Source organism: Protopterus annectens, chromosome 11.part0 (genome assembly GCF_019279795.1).
Source record: "Protopterus annectens isolate FY-2018-M chromosome 11.part0, PAN1.0, whole genome shotgun sequence".
Classification (NCBI taxonomy): domain Eukaryota; kingdom Metazoa; phylum Chordata; order Ceratodontiformes; family Protopteridae; genus Protopterus; species Protopterus annectens.
Genome location: NC_056745.1, coordinates 1,431,670,363 through 1,431,691,227, shown reverse-complemented (window position 1 = coordinate 1,431,691,227; position 20,865 = coordinate 1,431,670,363). Strand labels below are relative to the sequence as shown.

Here is a 20,865-nt window from a genome sequence, read left to right as displayed (position 1 = left end):
TAAGGCCAAACAACATGCCAGACACACTTGTAATAGGTGACTCCATAGTCAGACACACTGACGTACCGCTCACCAGACTGAACAAGGAGAGGGTCACAGTAAGCTGCATGTCGGGAGCTAGAATCCGCTACATAACACAAGCACTCAGGTCACTCCACAGCAAGTACAAATATGACTCAGTCATTGTACATGCCGGCGTGAACGACCTGAGACGTACCTCCCTGGACTACATGAAAAGAGACATAGAGGAGCTCTCTGATTATGTAGCCCAGGCCGGTATGACCCTGACCCTGAGCAGCATCTTACCCTCACCAAGAATGATGCCACAGTACAAAGACAAAATGATCAGTTTTAACAATTGGCTTAATTACTGGTGTCATTCTAAGGGGATCCAATGTCTGTCTGCTTGGGATGACATGCTTGACAAGCCACGCTGCTTGCAAGGGATGGCTTGCACCTGTCACCCTGGGCTTCGGATATTGGCCAAGGCTCTTGCCACCCCATAGTGCCTTTTTAGGCAAGGCTCAAAGGACAAACCTACCTCCCTAGAAAACACAAGTGGAAAAAACTAAGGGTAATGCTGCTCAATGCCAGAAGTCTAAACCTCAAGATGCACGCCTCGAAGCCCTTCTCAGTATGGAGAACATCGATGTCTGTGCAGTGACTGAAACCTGGTTCAAGGCTCCTGAGAGCACCCCAGCACTATCAGGTTTTACCTCATATCATGCTTTCCGCCCCAAAACTTGGACGAACCACAAAGGAGGGAGTATCCATATTCATCAAAGATACCCACACCTCCAGGTTAGTGGCAACACACGAAGCATCGGAGACCATCCAGGTGCAACTAACCATAGGCAAAACTGCCTTACAGTTTGTAGCATGCTACAGACCACCCTCTCAAACTCAGGAACCCCACACAGCCTTCCTGAAGACACTAGAGAGTATGAATGTCTCTCCAAATACCATCATATTGGGAGACTTCAACTACCCAAACATAGACTGGGAACATTACTCAAGCCCCAACAACCTAGCCCAAAGGTTCCTAGAATTCATAAACTCAAATGCAATGGAACAACTGGTCACCATTCCCACAAGAGGAGACAATATACTAGACCTGATCATCACAAACATGGGGACAAAATGCTCCACACGAAGTATATCCCTCTTTGGTAAGATCAGACCATAAATTAATCTCACTGGAAATCCACATCCCGCCCCCACCCCCTGCACAAAAGACCACAGTGAAGAACTTCTCAAAAGCCAACTTCACACTTCTTAAGACTGAAATGGTATCCCTCAAGGCCCCTGGGCCAGTGGAAACCACAACCCACACTGCTGAATCCTTTGCAAATGCCTTCTACGGGCACCTTCAAGAATGCATGGATCATGCAATCCCAAATAAAACCAAGACCCATTCCCCAAAGGCAGGCGCCCGGTCTGGTGGACCCCAGCCATAAACAAACTCTACAACAGGAGGAGGAAGCTACTACATGACAGAGCAAAATCCCTAAAAGGGAAGGCATCTCTGATCAGTACTAGCAAAAAACTACGATCACTCATAAAATCATCCAAGGCCAACTTTGAGAGAAAAATCGCAAAAGACACAAAAGACAATCACAAGGCCTTCTTTAGCTATGTTAGAAACCTGGGTGGAAACTCCCAGATATGCTCAGAGTTAGTCCAAAATGATACAAAATACACTGAACCCATTGACATTGCCAACATTCTGGAGACAGGTTCAGTGCAAATTTCTCCTCCTCCTCCCCCCCAAAAGGAGAAATAACTATCCCAGCAGAGTGTAGCCTCCCTAACATCTCAGATGCCCAGGTGAGAGCCGCCCTCTCTAAAGCTAAAAACACAGCATCAATGGGACCGGACGGTGTCCCGGGCTGTGTGCTACATGAACTCCAAGAGGAACTAAGCCCACACATAAGGCTGCTATTTAATCTTAGCCTTACTACAGGATACGTACCCAAAGAGTGGCGTACGGCGACAGTGGTACCACTTCACAAAGGCGGTGCTTCTACGGACCCTGGAAATTACCGCCCCATAAGCCTGACGAGCCTGGTCTGCAAAGCTATGGAGAGGATCATTATGGAACTCATAAACAAAGACATTGGGGACCTACAGACATTGGATCCTACCCAATTTGGCTTTGTCAAAGGCAGATCCTGCCTTTTGAACTTGATCGACTTTTTTGAAACAGTCACTAAGGCCATTGATGAGGGTAAGGCAGTACACACAGCCTACCTTGACCTTGCAAAGCCTTTGACACAATACCCCACTCGGGCATCATAGACAAACTCACCAGCTTAAATGTAAACCCATATGTCACAAGATGGGTTGCAAACTGGCTCAAGGACAGAACCCACAGGGTCAGAGTTGCTGGAGCTATGTCAGACTCTAAGCCAGTCACAAGCGGTGTCCCACAGGGCTCAGTCCTGGGACCCCTCTTGTTCGGCATTTATTTTTCCGAGGTACAGGCAAACATAGGAGGATTGTGGCTGACAAAGTTCGCAGATGACTGCAAACTGGGCACCATAATTGATACTCCAGCGGACACAAACATCCTTCAGAGAGGCCTCATAGAAACGGATAATTGGTGCCAGAGCCATGGCCTTAAGCTGAATGCCAAAAATGTATAGTCATACCCTTTGGGAAAAACAAAGTACCCACAAATTACCACATAGGTGGTAATCCATTAAGTACGGAAGAGGTAATCAGGGACCTTGGGACCCAGGTTGACAGTAACCTCTCATTTGACACTCACATTGCCAAAGTGGTTAGGAAGACCTTCTATATTGCCCACCTTATCATGAAGGGTTTCACATCTAGATCAAGAGAGGTCATTGTGCCCCTGTACTCTTCTCTTATCAGGCCAATGATTGAGTACAATGCTCCATTTGGGATGTATTTTACCCGTCACCTGCAGCAGTTGGAAAGACCCCAAAAGTTCCTCACCAAGAGGATAAAGGGTCTTAAACATATGTCATATGCTGCCCGACTGAAAAAACTCCAGCTCTATTCAGTCGCATACTGCCTACTCAGAGGTGATCTGTGCCTGACGTACAAGGCCATGTCCAATCCGGAATTAATGGACATGCTCCACCTCAGTAAATCCAAATCCACCAGAGCCACAAGAGCAAGAGACTTAAACCTCAACACAGAAATAAATAGGACGTGCTGGAGGGACAGATTCATAACCCAGAGGCTCCCTACACTCTGGAACAGAATCCCAATCCATGTTAGGCAGAGCCCCTCACTGACTCTATTCAAGAGAAATCTTGACGAGTGGATGGGAGATCGTAAGTTTACCTCGGGGGTCATCTCTGTGTCACTACTAGACAGAGGCACAGTAAACTAAACCCTAAAAGGGCGTAGTATTCTCATCCTAAGGGGTGGTGAAAGCCACACACACTCTGGCTAGGCTTATAAATGCCCTAGGGCAGATAGCCTAGTACGAACCTATGAACCTATTTTGTTAATTCTAATCCTTCTGTTTCAGGCAAGGATGGTAAAGCTATGGATAAGTTTAGGGAAAAATGCATGATTCTGCAACTTTAATTTTTAGAACTTTTAACTGTTAGGCTCATATGTTAAGGTTTATTCTGACTAATTGTGACTGTATGAAGAATGCCGTATCAGTAGTTTCCTGTTGGGAGGAGAAATCTGCTTTTTGTGGTTTAATTTCTTCCATTTCTCAGGTCCCTACTCATTATTTAAAGGTTGTGTATAACTCTGTAGGTACTGCGTCCAGGGCTGTTGCCTCTGGTACTGAGTTGAGGAGGTTTGCCTGATTGTGTTTTCAGAATCTTCCAGAAGATATAAAAAATAAAATTTTCAGTTATCCTTTGGATTATCAAAAAGTGTGATGTGGAGAGAGAATCTGATTCAGGAAATCTCTCTCATTTTCTGCCCTCTATATTTTCCAAGGGATTTTCTGCTCATCATCCAGTTTTGGCAAGAAATAAAATGATCTCAGCAAAATGGTGGTAAGCAGGCATTTAAAAAGCAGTGGCAGGGAAGTTCAAAAAAGAAAGCAGAACCACCCCAGAACAAAGGACAGTCAAGTAAGGCAGAATGACTGTGTAAGGGTCCTTGCCCCCCCCCATCATGGCAGTCCCTTATCCCTTCCAGAAAGTGTGAATCATCATTTGTCTCTCTGGCAAGATTGTTTCAGACAAATGGGTTCTAAAGCTTATTCAGCAAGGCTACAATTGGCAGTGGAAGAAATTCATACTTTCCAAGGAATCTTTCCACATCTGCCAGACCAAACCCTTTTATTTTCTCCAGTCCAGTAGCACATCATGTCATGTGATGTAATAGAAGCAGTTATTACTTCCCAGTTGGGAAAAGGATTTTATTCAAGAATGGTTTTAGTACCAAAGAAAGAAAATGTTTGCAGACAACTTTTGGGTCTTTCTTTCCTAAATCAGTATGTGATAATGCCCAATTTCAGAATGCCTTCTCTTTACACCATGTTACTGCTTACTCCTCATTTGAGTTTTTTTTAGTAACCTTAAATTTAAAAAATTCTTATCTACACATTTCTATCCATCTTAATTTCAGGAGTTTCCTAAGGTTTTGTGTAACAGGATCCCAATATCAGTTCTCCGTGTTAACCCTTTAAGCTATCTGCTGCTGCAGGAATGTTCATAAAGTGTCTTGCTCTTGTCATAGCCCATTGCAGGTTACAGGGTATCCACGTTTTTCCATATTTAGATAACTTTCTTATCTTTGTACAGTGTCTTTCAAATTGTCAGGAATATCTCACTTGAGTGAGAAATCTCCTACAGAGCCTGGAATTCCTAAAGAGCATTCAAAAGTCTTTTTTTACTCCGTCACACAAGATTATGTTTCTGGGGTGTCTTTTGACATTCAAAAAAACACAGGCCAGCACCAAATGAGTGAATGTATATCTAGAATATTTTATTGTGGCACCCCAAACAGAATGTTTGTCCTACCAGTTTCGGCAGTGATGCCTTCTTCAGTGATAAGTACAAAAGACCTCAGAACATTGCATTATTTATAGCAAACAATAAACCAATCAATCAGACACAATTAATTAACAATTAAAGTTATGAATGGTCATTGAGACCAGGGGAAAATAATCCACCCAATTTAATGATCCACCTTTTTTCTTTCTTATTGAGTAAATCATGCCAACCTGCCTTGTTGCATCTATCTCCCTGAATTTTATCTATAACTAAAAAGCTAAATCTGGCAGATGGTTGTATGACAAACATTCTGTTTGGGGTGCCACAATAAAATATTCTGGATATACATTCACTCATTTGGTGCTTGCCTGTGTTTTTTTGAATTGCAGTTTGTTTTTTTTTGGCCTGTTTCACCAGCCATACTTGCGGGTTCTCTCTGTACAGTGTCTGTTGACATCTCAGTACAAAGAGCTTGTCTTCCATAGGAAGAAATAAATCTATGTTTAGATCCATTCTTGGAGTTTCCCACTCAGATGTCAGTCTCTGAGAGGGAATGCCTTCAGATTCTGGGTCTTATGGAGTCTTATCAGTTTTATGATATCTCTGGCAGAAGTCCACCTGAGAAAAGATACAGCGGTATTGGAAGTCTTTTTGGTCCCAGCACTAATATCTTTTCAAATCCCAGTTCTGGGATTTATGAGAAGAGACACCAAATGTCCCTGAATCCATGGCTCCCCTCCTAACCTTTTGCTCTAGTCATTCACCAGTAAGACCCCAGATTTTACTTGGAGAAGAGAATCGAGGGGGGATAAAAGTACAAGGTTTCTGGAACAGCGAAGACAGACCAAAATATCTAACTGCAAAGGAGACGCTAGCACTTACAGGTGTTCTCAATTCTCTGAAGCATCTCATGTGTTAAAAAGACAGTGCCACAGTGATGTGGTATGTAAACAAGAACTAGAGCTTGCCCCATCTTCAGGCTAGCTGTGTTAGGATAGGATAAAGAGTATTAAAAAGACAGTACCGCAGCAATGTGGTACATAAACAAGAACTAGAGCTTGCCCCATCTTCAGGTTATCCATGTTAGCATAGAATATAGAGTATTAAAAAGACAGTACTGCAGCAGTGTGGTACGTAAACAAGAACTAGAGCTTGACCTATCTTCAGGCTATCTTTGTTAGCATAGAATATAGAGTATTAAAAAGACAGTACCGCAGCAATGTGGTACGTAAACAAGAACTAGAGCTTGCCCCATCTTCAGGCTAGCTGTGTTAGTATAGAATATAGAGTATTAAAAAGACAGTACCACAGTGGTATGTAAACAAGAACTAGAGCTTGTCCCATCTTCAGGTTATCCATGTTAGCATAGGATATAGAGTATTAAAAAGACAGTACCGCAGCAATGTGGTACGTAAACAAGAACTAGAGCTTGACCTATCTTCAGGCTATCTTTGTTAGCATAGAATATAGAGTATTAAAAAGACAGTACTGCAGCAGTGTGGTACATAAACAAGAACTAGAGCTTGCCCCATCTTCAGGCTAGCTGTGTTAGTATAGAATATAGAGTATTAAAAAGACAGTACTGCAGCAGTGTGGTACATAAACAAGAACTAGAGCTTGCCCCGTCTTCAGGCTAACCGTGTTAGCGTAGGATATAGCCTTACAGCACAGCATCACCCTACAGCCATCTTCCGTGCCATCAGAGAAGAAATGTGGGGCAGACAGGCTGAGCAGGACTAGAGCAGACCCTCACAAATGGAAACAAAATCAGGGGGGTCTTCCAAGATTTGACTCATCTGAGGGAAATTCCTCCTGTAGACCTTTTTGCCTTCTCTTTAAACAATCAACTGGCATAATTTTGTTCTAGGACTCCATGCAAGAAGGTCTAGAAGACAAATGCTTTTTCTTTTTCTTGGGCAGGAATGTTCTTGTATGCGTTTCTACCCTTTCCTCTGATATCCGCAGTACTTTTGAGGATTTAGAAGGACTCCCCAAAGATCACTGTGGTAACTCTCCTCTGGCTCAGGCTACAGTGATTTAATGGCTGTTACCTCAAGCTTCTTCACAGACTGGATTTACTTACAGAAGACTGTGGTCTTTGTTGCATCCTGTCCCCAACAATTGCAACTGACTGCCTTGATAATTGAGTCTTAATACGTTTTCAGCACTTTTTTTCTGAGGACGTGCAACAGATCTTAAGAGAGGCAAGAAAGCCTGCTACAAGAAAATCATATATTAGCAAAAGGCAAAGGTTTTCTAGTTGATGCAAACAAAAGAACCAACACCCATTCTGAACACTAGAGTGCTGGAAAACAGAAAAAAAAGACCAAAACTGCAAAGAAGAAGAAGTCTCGAAATTTGTTTTTCTCCTTTAAACTTATTTACAGGGTAGTAAGCCCCCCCCCCTCAAATTTATATATACCCACTCAGAGATCATCATACCTTGGAGGAAAAGGGAATGGCCATGTCGAACTTAGTGTATGCAAGTTCCCATTTTTGATCCATTCAGTCTGTGTTGTGGGTCCCAAGATTTCAAATGGTTACAGTTTCTCTGGTTTTACAGTATGTGTGCATTCTCCTCGTCTAGCCTGTACTACACCTCTATTAAGTTTCATTTGTCGGCCTTTTCAGCATGTCTACCCATGGAGCCTCTTCTTTCAATGCAGTCTTACGTGAAAATGTTTTTGAAAAGGGTTCTGCTTTAGAAACCTTTCTGAAAATCAGTGGCTCCTCCTTGGGACTAAACCAGCTGACCAGACTGGCTTTAGGTTTTTAACATGGAAAATAGATTTACTCATTGCTCTGTCATTTGAGTTGGAAGCTTTGTGGTGAGTCAGCGTTATCTCTAGTTTTTCACAGAGTGAAAGTGGTATCCGAGTTCACTTTATGCCAATCTAGTCATATTCCTGTTTTCTTTCCAGAACTCAAAACCTAGGGGGACAGGATACTTCATACCTTGGATGTCTGTAGGCACAGGTACTATCTTATCAGAACAAAATCTTCCAGAGTTTTTGATCAGTTTTTAATTTTCTTGTGAGGGTAAAAAGAAGGGACAGCCTGTGTCAAAGCAGCCTATTTCCAAATGGCTGTCTCATGATGTTATCTTTTTTTATTCCCACCACAACAAAACTAATGCAGGCAGGGTCAAGATTTCATCTGTGGCTTTTTGGAAAGGCTTGGATTCGTATTTTACAAGCAGCAACTTAATCCTCTATGCATAGTTTTACAAAGACAGAAAGGGAAATGCAAAGGCGATAAATAGCCAAAAAGAACAAAAGGATGTCAAACATGTACTGTTACTTATAAATTCCACAGACAGCTTTATCTGTGCATGCCTGATGCAGTTTTCCTAATAGTTGTGAAGCAAGCTCTGTTCTTGATGTAGTAATTGCCAAAAAAAGTGAAAAAGTACCTTTTATGTCAAAACCTTTTTTGTTTTCTTTCAGACCTGAAATAAAATTATCCCATGCAAAGGACAAGGTAATAATTTGTTTTTTAGCCATTTGAAATTTAAATTTGTTTTATTTTTAGCTATTTGAAATTTAAACTAATTCAATCTTATTGTTGAAAAAATCTGTTCTGTTATGCATTTTTTGCTATATACCAGGGTTCTTAAACAATAAACTTTTGCTTTGTTTGAATTATTTTTGTTCCTATAGATTGATGTAAACATGGATATTGCTAATGATTTGGATGACATCACACAGTCTTCTGACACTGCAACAGAGGATGTGGAATTACCTACCTCAGCGTTTAGAAATGCTGCACTACAGTTCGAACAGTTTCATATGGATAACATGGGTAATGGCAGACTGATATGTAAAAACAAAGCGTTGATGTACAAAAGTAACTTGGCAGTGTATTTTATGTATTCAGTCTCTTTGTGCAGACATGGCGCTTAAAGCTGTTGAATATGGTGTTACTTTCCCTTTGCTTTACTATAGCAGTACTGCCTTTCTTGTTGGTTGGTTGTTGTTGGTTGTTTTTGAGTAAGACAAAACAGAGGCTACTGTTGAAATGCGGCATTCGAAATGCCAAGTGCTGACAAGACAAAAAAAAAAAGACTGAAAATACAGAAGACTGAATCTTGAAAATTGCTCTTCTGCTTTAAACTTCTTTTTGCAGGGGTGGACAACCCTCCACCCCCCCCCCCTGAACTTATATGTACCAAGTTCAAGATTGCCATACCTCGGAGAAAAGGGAATATTTCAAGAAATGGCATCTCAGACTTAGTATATGTGAGTCCGATCTTTCGGTCATTCAGTCTCCAAATTTCCATACTCACTCTAGTGGGTCCAGACATTTCAAATAGTTACCCAAAACAAATCCATCTAATTTGACTTAAGGAGTACTGATTCTGATGTCCAGATGTGAAGTTTAAATGTATTAAATGATTCTTTTGTTGGTACTTACAGCTACTGTAAGTGAATTTTTGTAGAAGGCAGCATTCATACTGCTCACCAAATGCCACATTTTACATGCTGGTAGATTTTGGCACTTGGGATCTACTTTACTGTTCGTTAGTTTCTCCATGTAAACCCTGTTATTTAGGGGAGGAGTAGAGAGTTTTGTGCCAGAACAGCTGGTAGGATCGATGCAGTATTTAGAGTCATCCTCCCCCAGCACCCTTTCCTTAATTTTTTGGTGTGCATTTCATGATATTCAGGGATTTCTTGCTCTTCCTTTTTTAATTTCTCCAAGTTTTTTGGGTTTCTAATACCATGACGGGAATGGACCCCATTCCTAAGTCAAAGTACAATTAAAGTTCATGAAATTATTATTGTTTCAATCTTTGATGTCAGCCAGTAGTGCTCTTTGCAGCACCCGCATTGTGCCCAGTAAGCAGTTCGTATGGAGTTACATATATTGGTAACATATCTAAATAAGATTGTAAATTCTTTTTTATAAGACCCATTGCTCCTACTACTATTGGAACTGTCTGGGTACCTTTCTTCCACATTGCTCTCGTTTCTGCCTGCAGATCCTGATATTTTATGACTTTGTGTCTCTCTGCATGCAAGACACTGTAGTCACTGGGTGTGGCAATTTCAGTGATCAGTGCTACTCTTGTCTTCTTTGCTTGGACCACTATATCCGGTTTTGTAGCATCTATCTTCTGAACTGTTGATAATGGATGATCCCATGTGATGTAGATTTCTTCATTTTCCATGATGCTTTGTGGCTCATGTTTCCAGTGTTTTTCGGACACTTCAGTACCATAATGTTTGCACAATCCCCAGTGCAACAATCTCGCCACATTATTATGCCTTTCAGTATACAGTCCTTCTGCCATTAGTATGTCGCAACCAGCAACGAAGTGTGCAACTGTTTCCAATTCGGTTTTACTAAACCTACATTTGTCTGTTTCTCCCACATCTTCAGTGGACTTTATAAACTAACGTGTACTCAGCCCACTATCTTGGGCCTCCAGTATTAACCTTTCATCTCTTGCTTTGAATTCGCCTCTCCTTAACCATTCCTGTGTTTGTTCCTGATCAACATGAGGCTCTTCCAGAAGTTTTCTATACTTGCAACTATATGTATGCTTTTTCCACATTTCTTGCCTTCTCATGTGATCCTTCACCTTATATTCTTTCTTTTGTTTTTTGGCACATTCAGTTGCTGCCTGATTTTTATGGCGGTATTGTACTTGAGGGCCTCACCAGATGCGTAGTGGCAAGCCCCACCCAAAACCCGCCCCTGTGCTGTTTCGTAATCGGGCACTAATGAATATGTATTCCCTCAAAGAATCCTAATACACTGTCCTGCTTTTAGTACGTGTCTTGTGTTGTCTTCGAGAACAATTGTTTGTTCCTTATTTTAATATAAACAAAGAAATGCGTATTTATTAAATAAAAGACATATTTCAGAAACTTTGTTTTGTTCCAGCATCTGGCGGTCTGCAAAGTATATTTTCTTTTAAATTAAACGGTAAACTACATGGTCACTTTTTAGCTAATGATTTAATCGGGATATACATTTTTTGTTCAAAATAAAGTATATAAGCTCACTTCTTATACTTGTCCTGACCTAGGGTTACCACCAGTTTTCCTTTAGGCTGGGCAGTCCCTTATTTGGGCAGGTGTGTCCTTGTCAGGAAGGGGGATATGAAAATGGCAAGTGTCCTTTTTTTCTAAGTTCCCTTTATTAGTTGACTAAAGCTATTATTTTTGTATTTGAATCGCTTACCAACCAACTAAAATTCTAAACAGAGTGGGCTTTTATTTTAGCAAAAAAGCTATTATTTTTTGTATCTGAAACACTTCAAAATGTAACAAAAAACTAAAATTCTTCAAGAGTGTGCTTTTATTTTTAGCAAAAAAAAGTCCATTCGTTTGCATTGTTTGAATGCCATGTCAGTCATGACTCATTATATATGCAGACCTGGTCATCAGTAATTCGCGACATGCCCACTTCTGTGCGAAACACAAGGTGAGGCCTTCAAGTACAATATCGCCATTTTTATCTACGTCTGGTTTGATTTCCATTCCTGCCTGACGCCGATAAGCTTCTGTTAGATTAAGCGGAGAAGTCATCTTAGATTTGTTCTCCTCATGTTTCAAAACTTTCACTACATTTAGGTCTTGTGAGTTCAGCAGATATGTTTGGAGTCCCACGATTGCAGATCTATACATATAATGTATTTCAAGGAGGCCCATCCCTCCTTCAGAACAGGGAATATATAATCGTGGTATGCACTGATTTTTATAAATCATTTGGTGAGCGTGAAGGATCTTCCTTCTGTGGGGCTGATGTGGTATTAAAGAAGATTTAGAGAAAGTGTGGGAAAAAGGCTGTAGATTTTATGTAGCTGCCTCAAGTGTTCTTTTTTCTGTATTGCATGCTAGAACCAGTATCTCTTTGAAGTGATTCAATCCACAGTGTAGTCTGAGAAAGAAACCCAGGATAATGTAAAAACTTGGGCTAACCACAGTCATCTTGCTTAGTGGTGGGGCCAGCATTGACTTTGGCTGGCTGTGATTGACGTTTAGTCAGTAAAAATCCTACAGCAGAGGATTCACTTTGTGGACTTTTGTTGCTGTTAGTGACTGATATTGAAAGCTGTCCCTTTACTCCTAAGACAGGGTCTGAAGGTGGTATCTTTGTCAGGTCCTTTAATGGCTGCATAGTTTTTAGTTTCTCAGGAAGGACTCTTCCGACACAGTTTGTGACCAGCATTGCTATAGAGACTCCTAGATGAAGGGGGGTTTATCTCATTCCAAGTGCTGTGAACCTTTTAGTAATGACAAGTAAAATAATAGTAAAATTGTCAGTGCATAAGCTGCTATATGCTTACTTAAGCTCATTTTTGTAATGACCCCTATTTTACTCCATAGATGCGATGAATGCGCATGTAACCTAAATTGTTTCAGGAAGTTCTTCTCCTTAGTCAGCATTATGTTTAGATATTGAGTAGGACCATTTTTTCTGAATTATCCTAGTGACTCTTTCCTTCTTTTCTCTGGAAATGATACTCGCCTTCCTCAAACCACCTCTTTGGGCTTTGGATAATGTTCATCATTAGGTCACTGTTGCAGAAGCTCAAGGTGTATGGAATCCATCCTGCCAGGGATCAAGCAATCAGCCAGCTTTGCAAGCTTTAAGGTACTTTCCATAGGCCTGAACCGCAAGCTTGAGGAGATGGGTATAAAATCAATGATTAGGGTGGTAAAAGTCTTAGAACTTTCTTGCCATTCAACAGTGCTGTCTGCTGTGGCTTCATATAATCAGTGGTCATTTAGCCTGGCCTGATAAGTACTCCTTTGGAGATTACCTTCCACTTTTACCAGCTTTTGTGAGGAAAGGTTTAACCTCTGTCGAAATTTCTTTCTGGGTGTTAAGGGCTAGTGTTTTTGATGGTTTTCAGCAAAACGTTTTTATCACAGACTTTACCATTTTACTCAGAAAGGAAGAGTGTGATACTTAGAGCCTGGTACTTGCTTGTCAGCCACTTTTTCCAGTAGAGAGGTAGGTCTGTGTCCTGGCTTCTTGGATATTCCCTCAGTCTGCAAGAAGAAAAATGAATGTATGGGAGTCTTTGCAATTCACTCTGTCTTCTTCTTTGCTTCGGCCACATGTGAGTGACTGCACTGTTGCCATATTGGGTTCCTCAGACCACCCATCAGTTTTTCTCATTCCTTCTGGTGCTTTTCCTTGGGAAATTGTTAAGCACTGAGAGGGAGATATGTCCTCTATGGCTGTTCAACTGTCCTCTTTATGCAAAGGAGAACCAGTCTTTTGGCATTGGAGAGAGCAGATGATGTTCCTTCTTGGGGCTACTCTGATGAGCATGATTCCTTCAGAAAGGACTGTTCTTCAGGGAGCTCCTTTTCAGTAGGGTCTCCCAGAAAAAGGAAGCATAAAATTGTTTTAATTCATCTGTGTCCCATTCTTCTAGGCAGACATGGAAGATTGGCTAGGTCATTCTAAAGGCTTGTCTAAAGCATTTCATTTATTGTATTCTGAGTCTTCCCTTCATTTAAAAGGGAAAAGATTTCTCTCTCTCTTTCTCTTAGATCCTGATTCTCACCTTGAGATACAGGAATTCACTGCATTTCTAAAATTCCTACTCTGCTTAATGGGGAATCTAACTCTGAATAAGGTTTTTCTTCAGATTCCTCACCTGAAGAGTTGTCTTTTTCTGATACTGTTAACAGAGTGAAGGAGTTATTTCAGTGGGAACAAAAAGAAATGCCGGAGTCCTAACAAAGATGATATAATTTGATACAGCTGGATTCCCCTCAACCTGCAGCTCTTCCTCCTGTGTTGCCACCCTTAGGAGCTGCTTTTCTTGCATTCTGCTCTTTGTGTGACAGTCAGCCGCCTGTCCTAGAAAATATGATAATTGAAATAAGTTGTCTTTGACCCAAATTACTCTTTTGAAACCCTAGGTCAGACTCTGGAGTAGTTTTTGACAAAAAAAAATCTTAATCCAAGCAACATATGGCAGCTAACCCTATTCCACCTGGCAAGGACATGAAAGCCTTTGATTGGTTTGGGAAGAAAGTTTTTATTTCTTCCATCTTAGTCTTCTAAATAGTGAATCGTCAGGCTCGCATTGTTTTCTTTAACAACATGAGAACACGACAGCATGAAAAAGTTAATGGGTGACTTTCCTTCTTCTGTGTCTCAGATAACTAAATACTCTCTAAAATGTTTTTATGATGCTGCTGATACTGTATCTAGAGCCCCATGCCAAAGGGCCAGTGATGAGATTTGCCTGGCTATGTTCTTGAAATTTACCAGAGATTATAAAAGTTGAGCTGTTTAATGCTTCCCTGGATAAATAGCACAGTTTTGTTCTACAAGATGTTTACTTTCAGTCAGAACAAAAACTTTGTGGCAGAGAAGTTGAACGGGGACCTTCACATATAGAAATTGAATCACAGGGTCTTCTGGTATTGTATCCAGTAGTGGAAAAGACATTCACAGCAAACAACTTGCTTAAGTTTTTGCTCCAATACTCCTTCTGAGTTGCCTGGAAAACAGATGTAGTCTCTTTTTCTTGAACGAGAACATTCTTTTATGTCTTTCCACTGGTATCCAGGATCATTCTAAGGATTCAGAAGGGCTCTCTAGGATCTTTGTGATGACTACCTTCAGGCCCAAGCAACAGTGGTTCTCCCTTCTTTTGGAAATGGCCACGAGCGTCCTCACAGACTGAACTTACTCACAATAGACATGGGTTGTTTGATGCTCCCCATCTTGAAACATCTTTTACAGTCTCTTTTATACCTTTTAGGTACCTTTTGTGCAGTATGTATTATAAGCAGCAAAGAAGTCATGTTGGTAGAAAATTGTATTTATTAGCTTATGCAGAGATGTTGTAATTGGCACCATATTATGAACCAAGACCTTTTTAAGGTTAGATCTTCTCTGGTTCTTAAATATGTGTGTGAGTTTTTATCTTCTGGACTTTTCTTACTACTTTATCAAGATTCATCTTTTGACCATTTCAACAGGTCTACCCATGGATCCTTCTCTTTCCGCACACTCATTTTAGCTGTTTTTGAAACAGGTTTATACATATATATTCTCCCAATAGTTTGCTCCTTCTGGGGATCATAATTTTGTTTTGAAAATGTTACTGAAGTGGCTCTTCAAGCTGACTTTTGAGGTTCTTATTAAGGAAGACAGTATTACTGATTGTTCAGACTTCTGCAAGAAGATTGTCTGAGTTGCAACCTCTTCTGGTTGGTCAACCTTATCTAATTTTCCCCAAAGACGAAGTTTCCTTGACAGAAAATCCTTCATTTATGCTTAAAAAAGTGTCCAAGTTTACTTTGAGCTAAAATGTCTATCACCTTTTCTTTCTAGAGCTTAAATTGCAGGAGAATGGATCCTTCTTACTTTCTATATCCACTGACAACTCAGATACAATTTTGACAGAAATAAAACTTTCAAAAGTACTAACCAGTTAACCATTTATTATGAAGGTAAGAAATAAGGGCAAGTAATGTCAAAACAGACAATTTTCTATGGTTGTTTCATGATATTCCATTTTGTTTTTTCCCAACATAATCAACTCCAGGCAGGGTCAAGGCACACTTACTATGGCCTTGAATTCTTCACTGTCTTTTTTGAAAAGGCTGGAGTCTTACAGAGACATCTTGGTCCTCTGTTCATACTTTTACAAAGCAATACAAACAAGACTAATTTTCCAAGTCTAGAGTAAGAATTAATAGAACTATTCTCCAGGGGCTCCTGGACTCTCATCCTTCCTTCTTCCCACTGAAGTCTACCCATGTAGCTAAGGCTACTGCATCAGTCATCAAATGATGAACATAGTACAGTTCTATAAGGAAACTTAGCATAGCAGTAGATATTTGAATGATCACTGCTGCAATTGCCACTCCCTCCCTCCACCCCCCTTATTTCTGTATACTTTTTATTTGCCAGGGTGAGGACATTATTTTTTTTGTTTATCTAGCATTGCCCTATTTCAGAGCTGTAGCCTTCCGGTCTCACTTAGCATGCAATCTCTGAAGGGCACCCAGACTGTTAATTTTATTCAGCTCTGCTCAAGCTGATAATGGTTTGGGAACATGGAATGTGCCCTTAAGCCCTGGAAGCTGTCTAGCTTGTTATATCCTATGCAGGATATAACGGCACTCACATATTATCGCAACCAGATTTTCGCGTTTGAGAAATATGTATACCTGCAGACAAACGAGTGCCTGAAACACTACAAACTGCTGATCGTAGTCCTTACTACTGGCAAAAAACTTAGCATTACTGTCAGGAGCAGGAACAATTTGAGAAATACTCTTCCTGTCTTGCGTGCATTACAGATGCACACTTAAGTTATCATGTCTGGTCTCGTAGTGTCTGTTGGAATATTTTCTCAGAGTAGTGTGACAGCCCTAATTTGCAGTGTTATCGCAAAACTAATTTATCTTGTAATGAAAAGCAGTGTGTTAACTCCTACTTACTATTTCTGAAAGTGGTGTTGGCCGCCATGTGAGTTTAAGTTTTTATAAACCTTTATGTGTGTGTATGTAATGCATGTATCTACAGATCTACGTCAAGCACTGTTCGTAGAAAAGTTTGATCCACAGAAAATGCTGTCTTTGAATTTAACATCTCTTGTCAGCCATGTCTCTGAAACTGCTGTTGTTCGCTATGTGAGTTTCACTTATTCTAAACCTTTGTGTGTGTAAAATGGGACATCTTGGGTTGTACTTCATGCAGTGTTCCTACCAGATTTTGATCAGCATTATATTCTGCCTTTGAATAACACATCGCTTGTTAGCCACATCAAGTGGAAGAGTACAAAGTAAGACCAAATAATCAGAGTATATGATTTAGCTCTAAATACGTCTGTTGAAAGTCCTCCTTTAAGAAACTGTGTAGGACAGGTAGGACAGTACTTCTGTGAAACATTTAATCATTTATTTGTCTACAGCTGTTAGTTTGGCTAAAGTGAAGTCCTGCCTGCATAAAAACACATACAAGACTGCAGTTACATGGCTTTATTGCTCATTTTAGTACCCACCATGGTTCTAGGCTCTGTGTTTTACAACGCGCGGTTTATGAAAGATGTTGTCCGCTCGCAGTTGGTTGACAGCATCCTGGCTACATTTCTTATTTCACCAATGTGAAATAACGGTAATTCTGACTTTACAAACCCCTGTTTTACTTACAGATACAGTCATTTTGTGGAGATATTATGAATTAAAGGAGGTTACAGATATGGTTGCGATAATACGTAAGTACCGATATAACACGTAGCTAAGGCTAAAGCTATTGAAGCAATGATCTTTCGAACTTTTATGACTATGGTAAGTTTACTTATACAACTGTACCATCTATTCCCACAAATCTGACTGCCTAGCAGAACAGTTTCTATAAACCCTATAAAGCACAAAACTGTACTATAAATAGTAAATACATTTACTCAAATGTGAATCTCTAAAATCTTAATGATTTTCCCTTTGGCCAGAGTATGCATTTGAGAAAATTAATGACACATTATAAAGTGCCTAAGTAATCTCATGTACTTCACTGGACTGCTTATTTCATGATCTTTTGTGGTAAAAACCTAAGTATCATCTTAACAGGCTAACTGAAATGCAACTCCATATGAATTGCAGAAGGAGTCAGTTCTGGGCATATTGTGGGTGCTGTGAAGAGCACTTTTGGCTAACATCAAAGATTGAAACAATCCTAATTTCATGAACTTTAATCATGCATTGACTTAGGAATGGGGTCCATTCCCATCATGGTATTAGAAACCCAAAAGACTTAGAGCAATTAAAAAAGAAAGGTAACATACTTTTTGTATATCCATGTGTCTGCAAGTCTATGACTAATTAAACTGCAGCTAAGTGTGTCTGTTAAGAAAGAAAGAAGAGAAAAGGCTTGATCAGAAAAAATGAAAAATCTGTAGCCCATTGATAAGCTCCCCAAAACATGAATAACCTATACACATTGTTAACAAAGGGAACCCTCATGGGCAAATCTGTGTCTGTTCATGCCTGAAAAAATATCCAATTTATTTGTAGAACTTGTGCTTTAGATCTTCACTGGAGAGGGTATGGCCCAGTCTTAAGGGGGGAATGCTCCTGTCTACATGGTCAGCAATGTGACCTTTGTTCATTTAGCAGCCTGCGAGCACACATGTTGGCTGGGGGAGGAGAGTAGCTTGCAGCCACAGACTTGCATACCTTCCTTACATCAGTGAAGTGAGACTGTCTCAGGTGGGCATTATGTTGCATGAGTTGCTTGGAGTATACTGGAGTACATGTTGTTATTCAAGAGACCAGTGACCCTACTTGATCACATGGAGTAGGGCTACTTAAAGAAGTAGACCAAAGAAAACTATAACATGGTCACATCAAGAGGAACTTTATTACACCCACCTCTGTCTCCTGCCCACCCGTGCTGAGGAATAAAAATGGAGATTTTGTTGTAGTTAGAAATTATATTCATAGACTATGGGCTGGTACTGCAAGGTGACAAACACAAATGTAAAAAAAGAACTAGATGTGCATGGTTTCAGAAGGAGATACATATTAGAATTTTGAAGTAATTGCTGATGCCATACTATTTTGAAAAATGTACTTTTGTGTTTGGAATGACACATAAGCAACTTTTAGTTAGTTTTCTTCCTGAACAGTAACTATTCTGTTTTGTTTCTCTTATTCTTTTTTATCATTGGTCAGATTCCAGAAGCCGGATTAAACTTCAGAGTTTGATTCAGGGGTATGAGCGAATAATTGAACGTGAAAAAAGTCAGTATAACCTGTTACTTAATAAAGTACGTCAGCTTGAAAATGAAAAGAAAGAACTCCAAGAAGGAACAGAAAACACTAGACGGTTAAATTCTGCACTGGAGCACCAAAAAGTGGAATGGAAGTCAGACCTCAATAGTTTGAAGTAATAACAACTTTCTTATTTTTTTCTTTGTACTTGTCTCACACATTTAAATATTGTCAGAATATATGTTACATTGATACATGATAAATATTAATCATCTGCATTGTTGATAAATGCATAATAAAGAGAAAATTTCCTGTATGTCAGGCTTTTTAGACTTGGACTTTAAAGATTCTGATATTGCTAATTGTAGATCCCAGCATAGAGAAAAACAATCATCATCTTCTTTCAGCTGTTCCCGTTAGGGGTCACCACAGTGGATCACCTGTTTCCATATCTTCCTGTCCTCTGCATCTTGCTCTGTCACACCAACCACCTGCATATCCTCTCTCACCACATCCATAAATCTTATCTTAGGCCTTCCTCTTTTCCTGTTACCAGGTAGCTTCATCCTTAGCATATTTTTCCCAATATACTCAGCATCTCTCCTCAGCACATGTCCAAAGCAACATAATCTTGCCTCTCTGGCTTTGTCTCCAAACCTTCCAACCTGGGCTGACCCTCTAATATACTTATTCCTAATCCTGTCCACCCTCGTCACACCCAGTGCAAATCTTAACATCTTTAACTCTGTCACATCCAGCTCAAACACCTGCCTTTTTGTCAATGCCACTGTCCTCCAACCCATATAACATAGCTGGTCTCACTACCCTCTTGTAGACCTTCCCTTTCTCTCTTACAGGTACTCATCTGTCACAAATCAATCCTGACACTCTTCTCCACCCACTCCATCCTGCCTGTACTCTCTTCTTCACCTCTCTTCCACACTCACCGTTACTCTGAACTATTGACCCCAAGTATTTAAACTCATCCACCTTCGCCACCTCTACTACTTGCATCCTCACCATTCCCCTATCCTCCCTCTCATTCACACACATATATTCTGTCTTAGTCCTGCTGACCTTCATTCCTCTTCTCTCTAGAGAATATCTCCATCTCTCCAGGGTCTCCTCCACCTGTTCCCTACTCTCACTACAGATCACAATGTCATCTGCAAACATCATAGTCCACGGGGACTCCTGTCTGATCTCGTCTGTCAACCTGTCCATCACCATTGCAAATAAGAAAGGGCTCAGAGCTGATCCTTGATGTAACCCCACCTCCACCTTAAACGCATCCGTCACTCCCACTGCAGACCTTTCCGCTGTCACACTACCCTCGTACTGTCACACTACCCTCGTACATATCCTGTGCCACTCTTGCATACTTCTCTGACACTCCTGACGTCCTCATACAATACCACAACTCCTCTCTAGGCACCCTATCATATGCTTTCTCTAAGTCTACAAAAACACAATGCAACTCCTTTTGACATTCTCTGTACTTCTCCATCAACACTCTCAGAGCAAACATCGCATCTGCAGTGCACTTTCCCGGCATGAAACCATACTGCTGATCACTAATCATCACGTCCCTTCTTAATCTAGCTTCCACTACTCTTTCCCATAACTTCATGCTGTGACTGATCAATTTAATCCCTCTGTAGTTACTACAGCTCTGCACATCACCCTTATTCTTAAAAATCGATACCAAAACACTAATAAACAATCCAAAGTAAAATTCTGAATCAGATATATAGACCGACAGCTCGGAAGATCGACACTCAAAACACCAACGCCAGAAGAACGACGAAGCAGATGACCGACAAGTCATAATCCCAACAGCGAAAACACAGACAGGGGTAACTTGTGAGTGCAATCTGGTAAGTGTGCGATAGTGAGGGACTTAGGGTTAGGGAGCGGGTAAGGTGAGTGTGCGTTAGGGACCTTAGGGTTAGGGAGCGGGTAAGGTGAGTGTGCGTTAGGGACCTTAGGGTTAGGGAGCGTGTAAGGTGAGTGTGCGATAGTTAGGGACCTTAGGGTTAGGGAGCGGGTAAGCTGAGTGTGCAATAGATACGGACCTTAGGGTTAGGGAGCGGTTAAGGTGAGTGTGCGATAGTTACGGACCTTAGGGTTAGGGTTTGGGTTAAGGTTAGTGCATAGATAGTTTTGTGTAAGGTGTAGTGTAGGTTTTTAGGTTGTTGGTGTGCTTGTGTTGTGTGTGTTTTGTG

At 40.6% G+C, this 20,865-nt stretch overlaps 1 protein-coding gene across 7 annotated transcripts in view; it reads left to right on the top strand.

Moving 5' to 3' along the window:
- LOC122815888 (ankyrin repeat domain-containing protein 26-like) overlaps positions 1-20,865 on the top strand; it is a 2,190,206-nt gene that overhangs the window by 1,076,777 nt on the left and 1,092,564 nt on the right. For all 7 annotated transcript variants that reach the window (XM_044088730.1, XM_044088728.1, XM_044088731.1 and 4 more), the window contains 3 exons: positions 8,384-8,417; positions 8,597-8,738; positions 18,602-18,815. In XM_044088730.1, the coding sequence (XP_043944665.1) occupies positions 8,384-8,417; positions 8,597-8,738; positions 18,602-18,815 (390 nt within the window). The remainder of the gene's footprint in view (positions 1-8,383; positions 8,418-8,596; positions 8,739-18,601; positions 18,816-20,865) is intronic.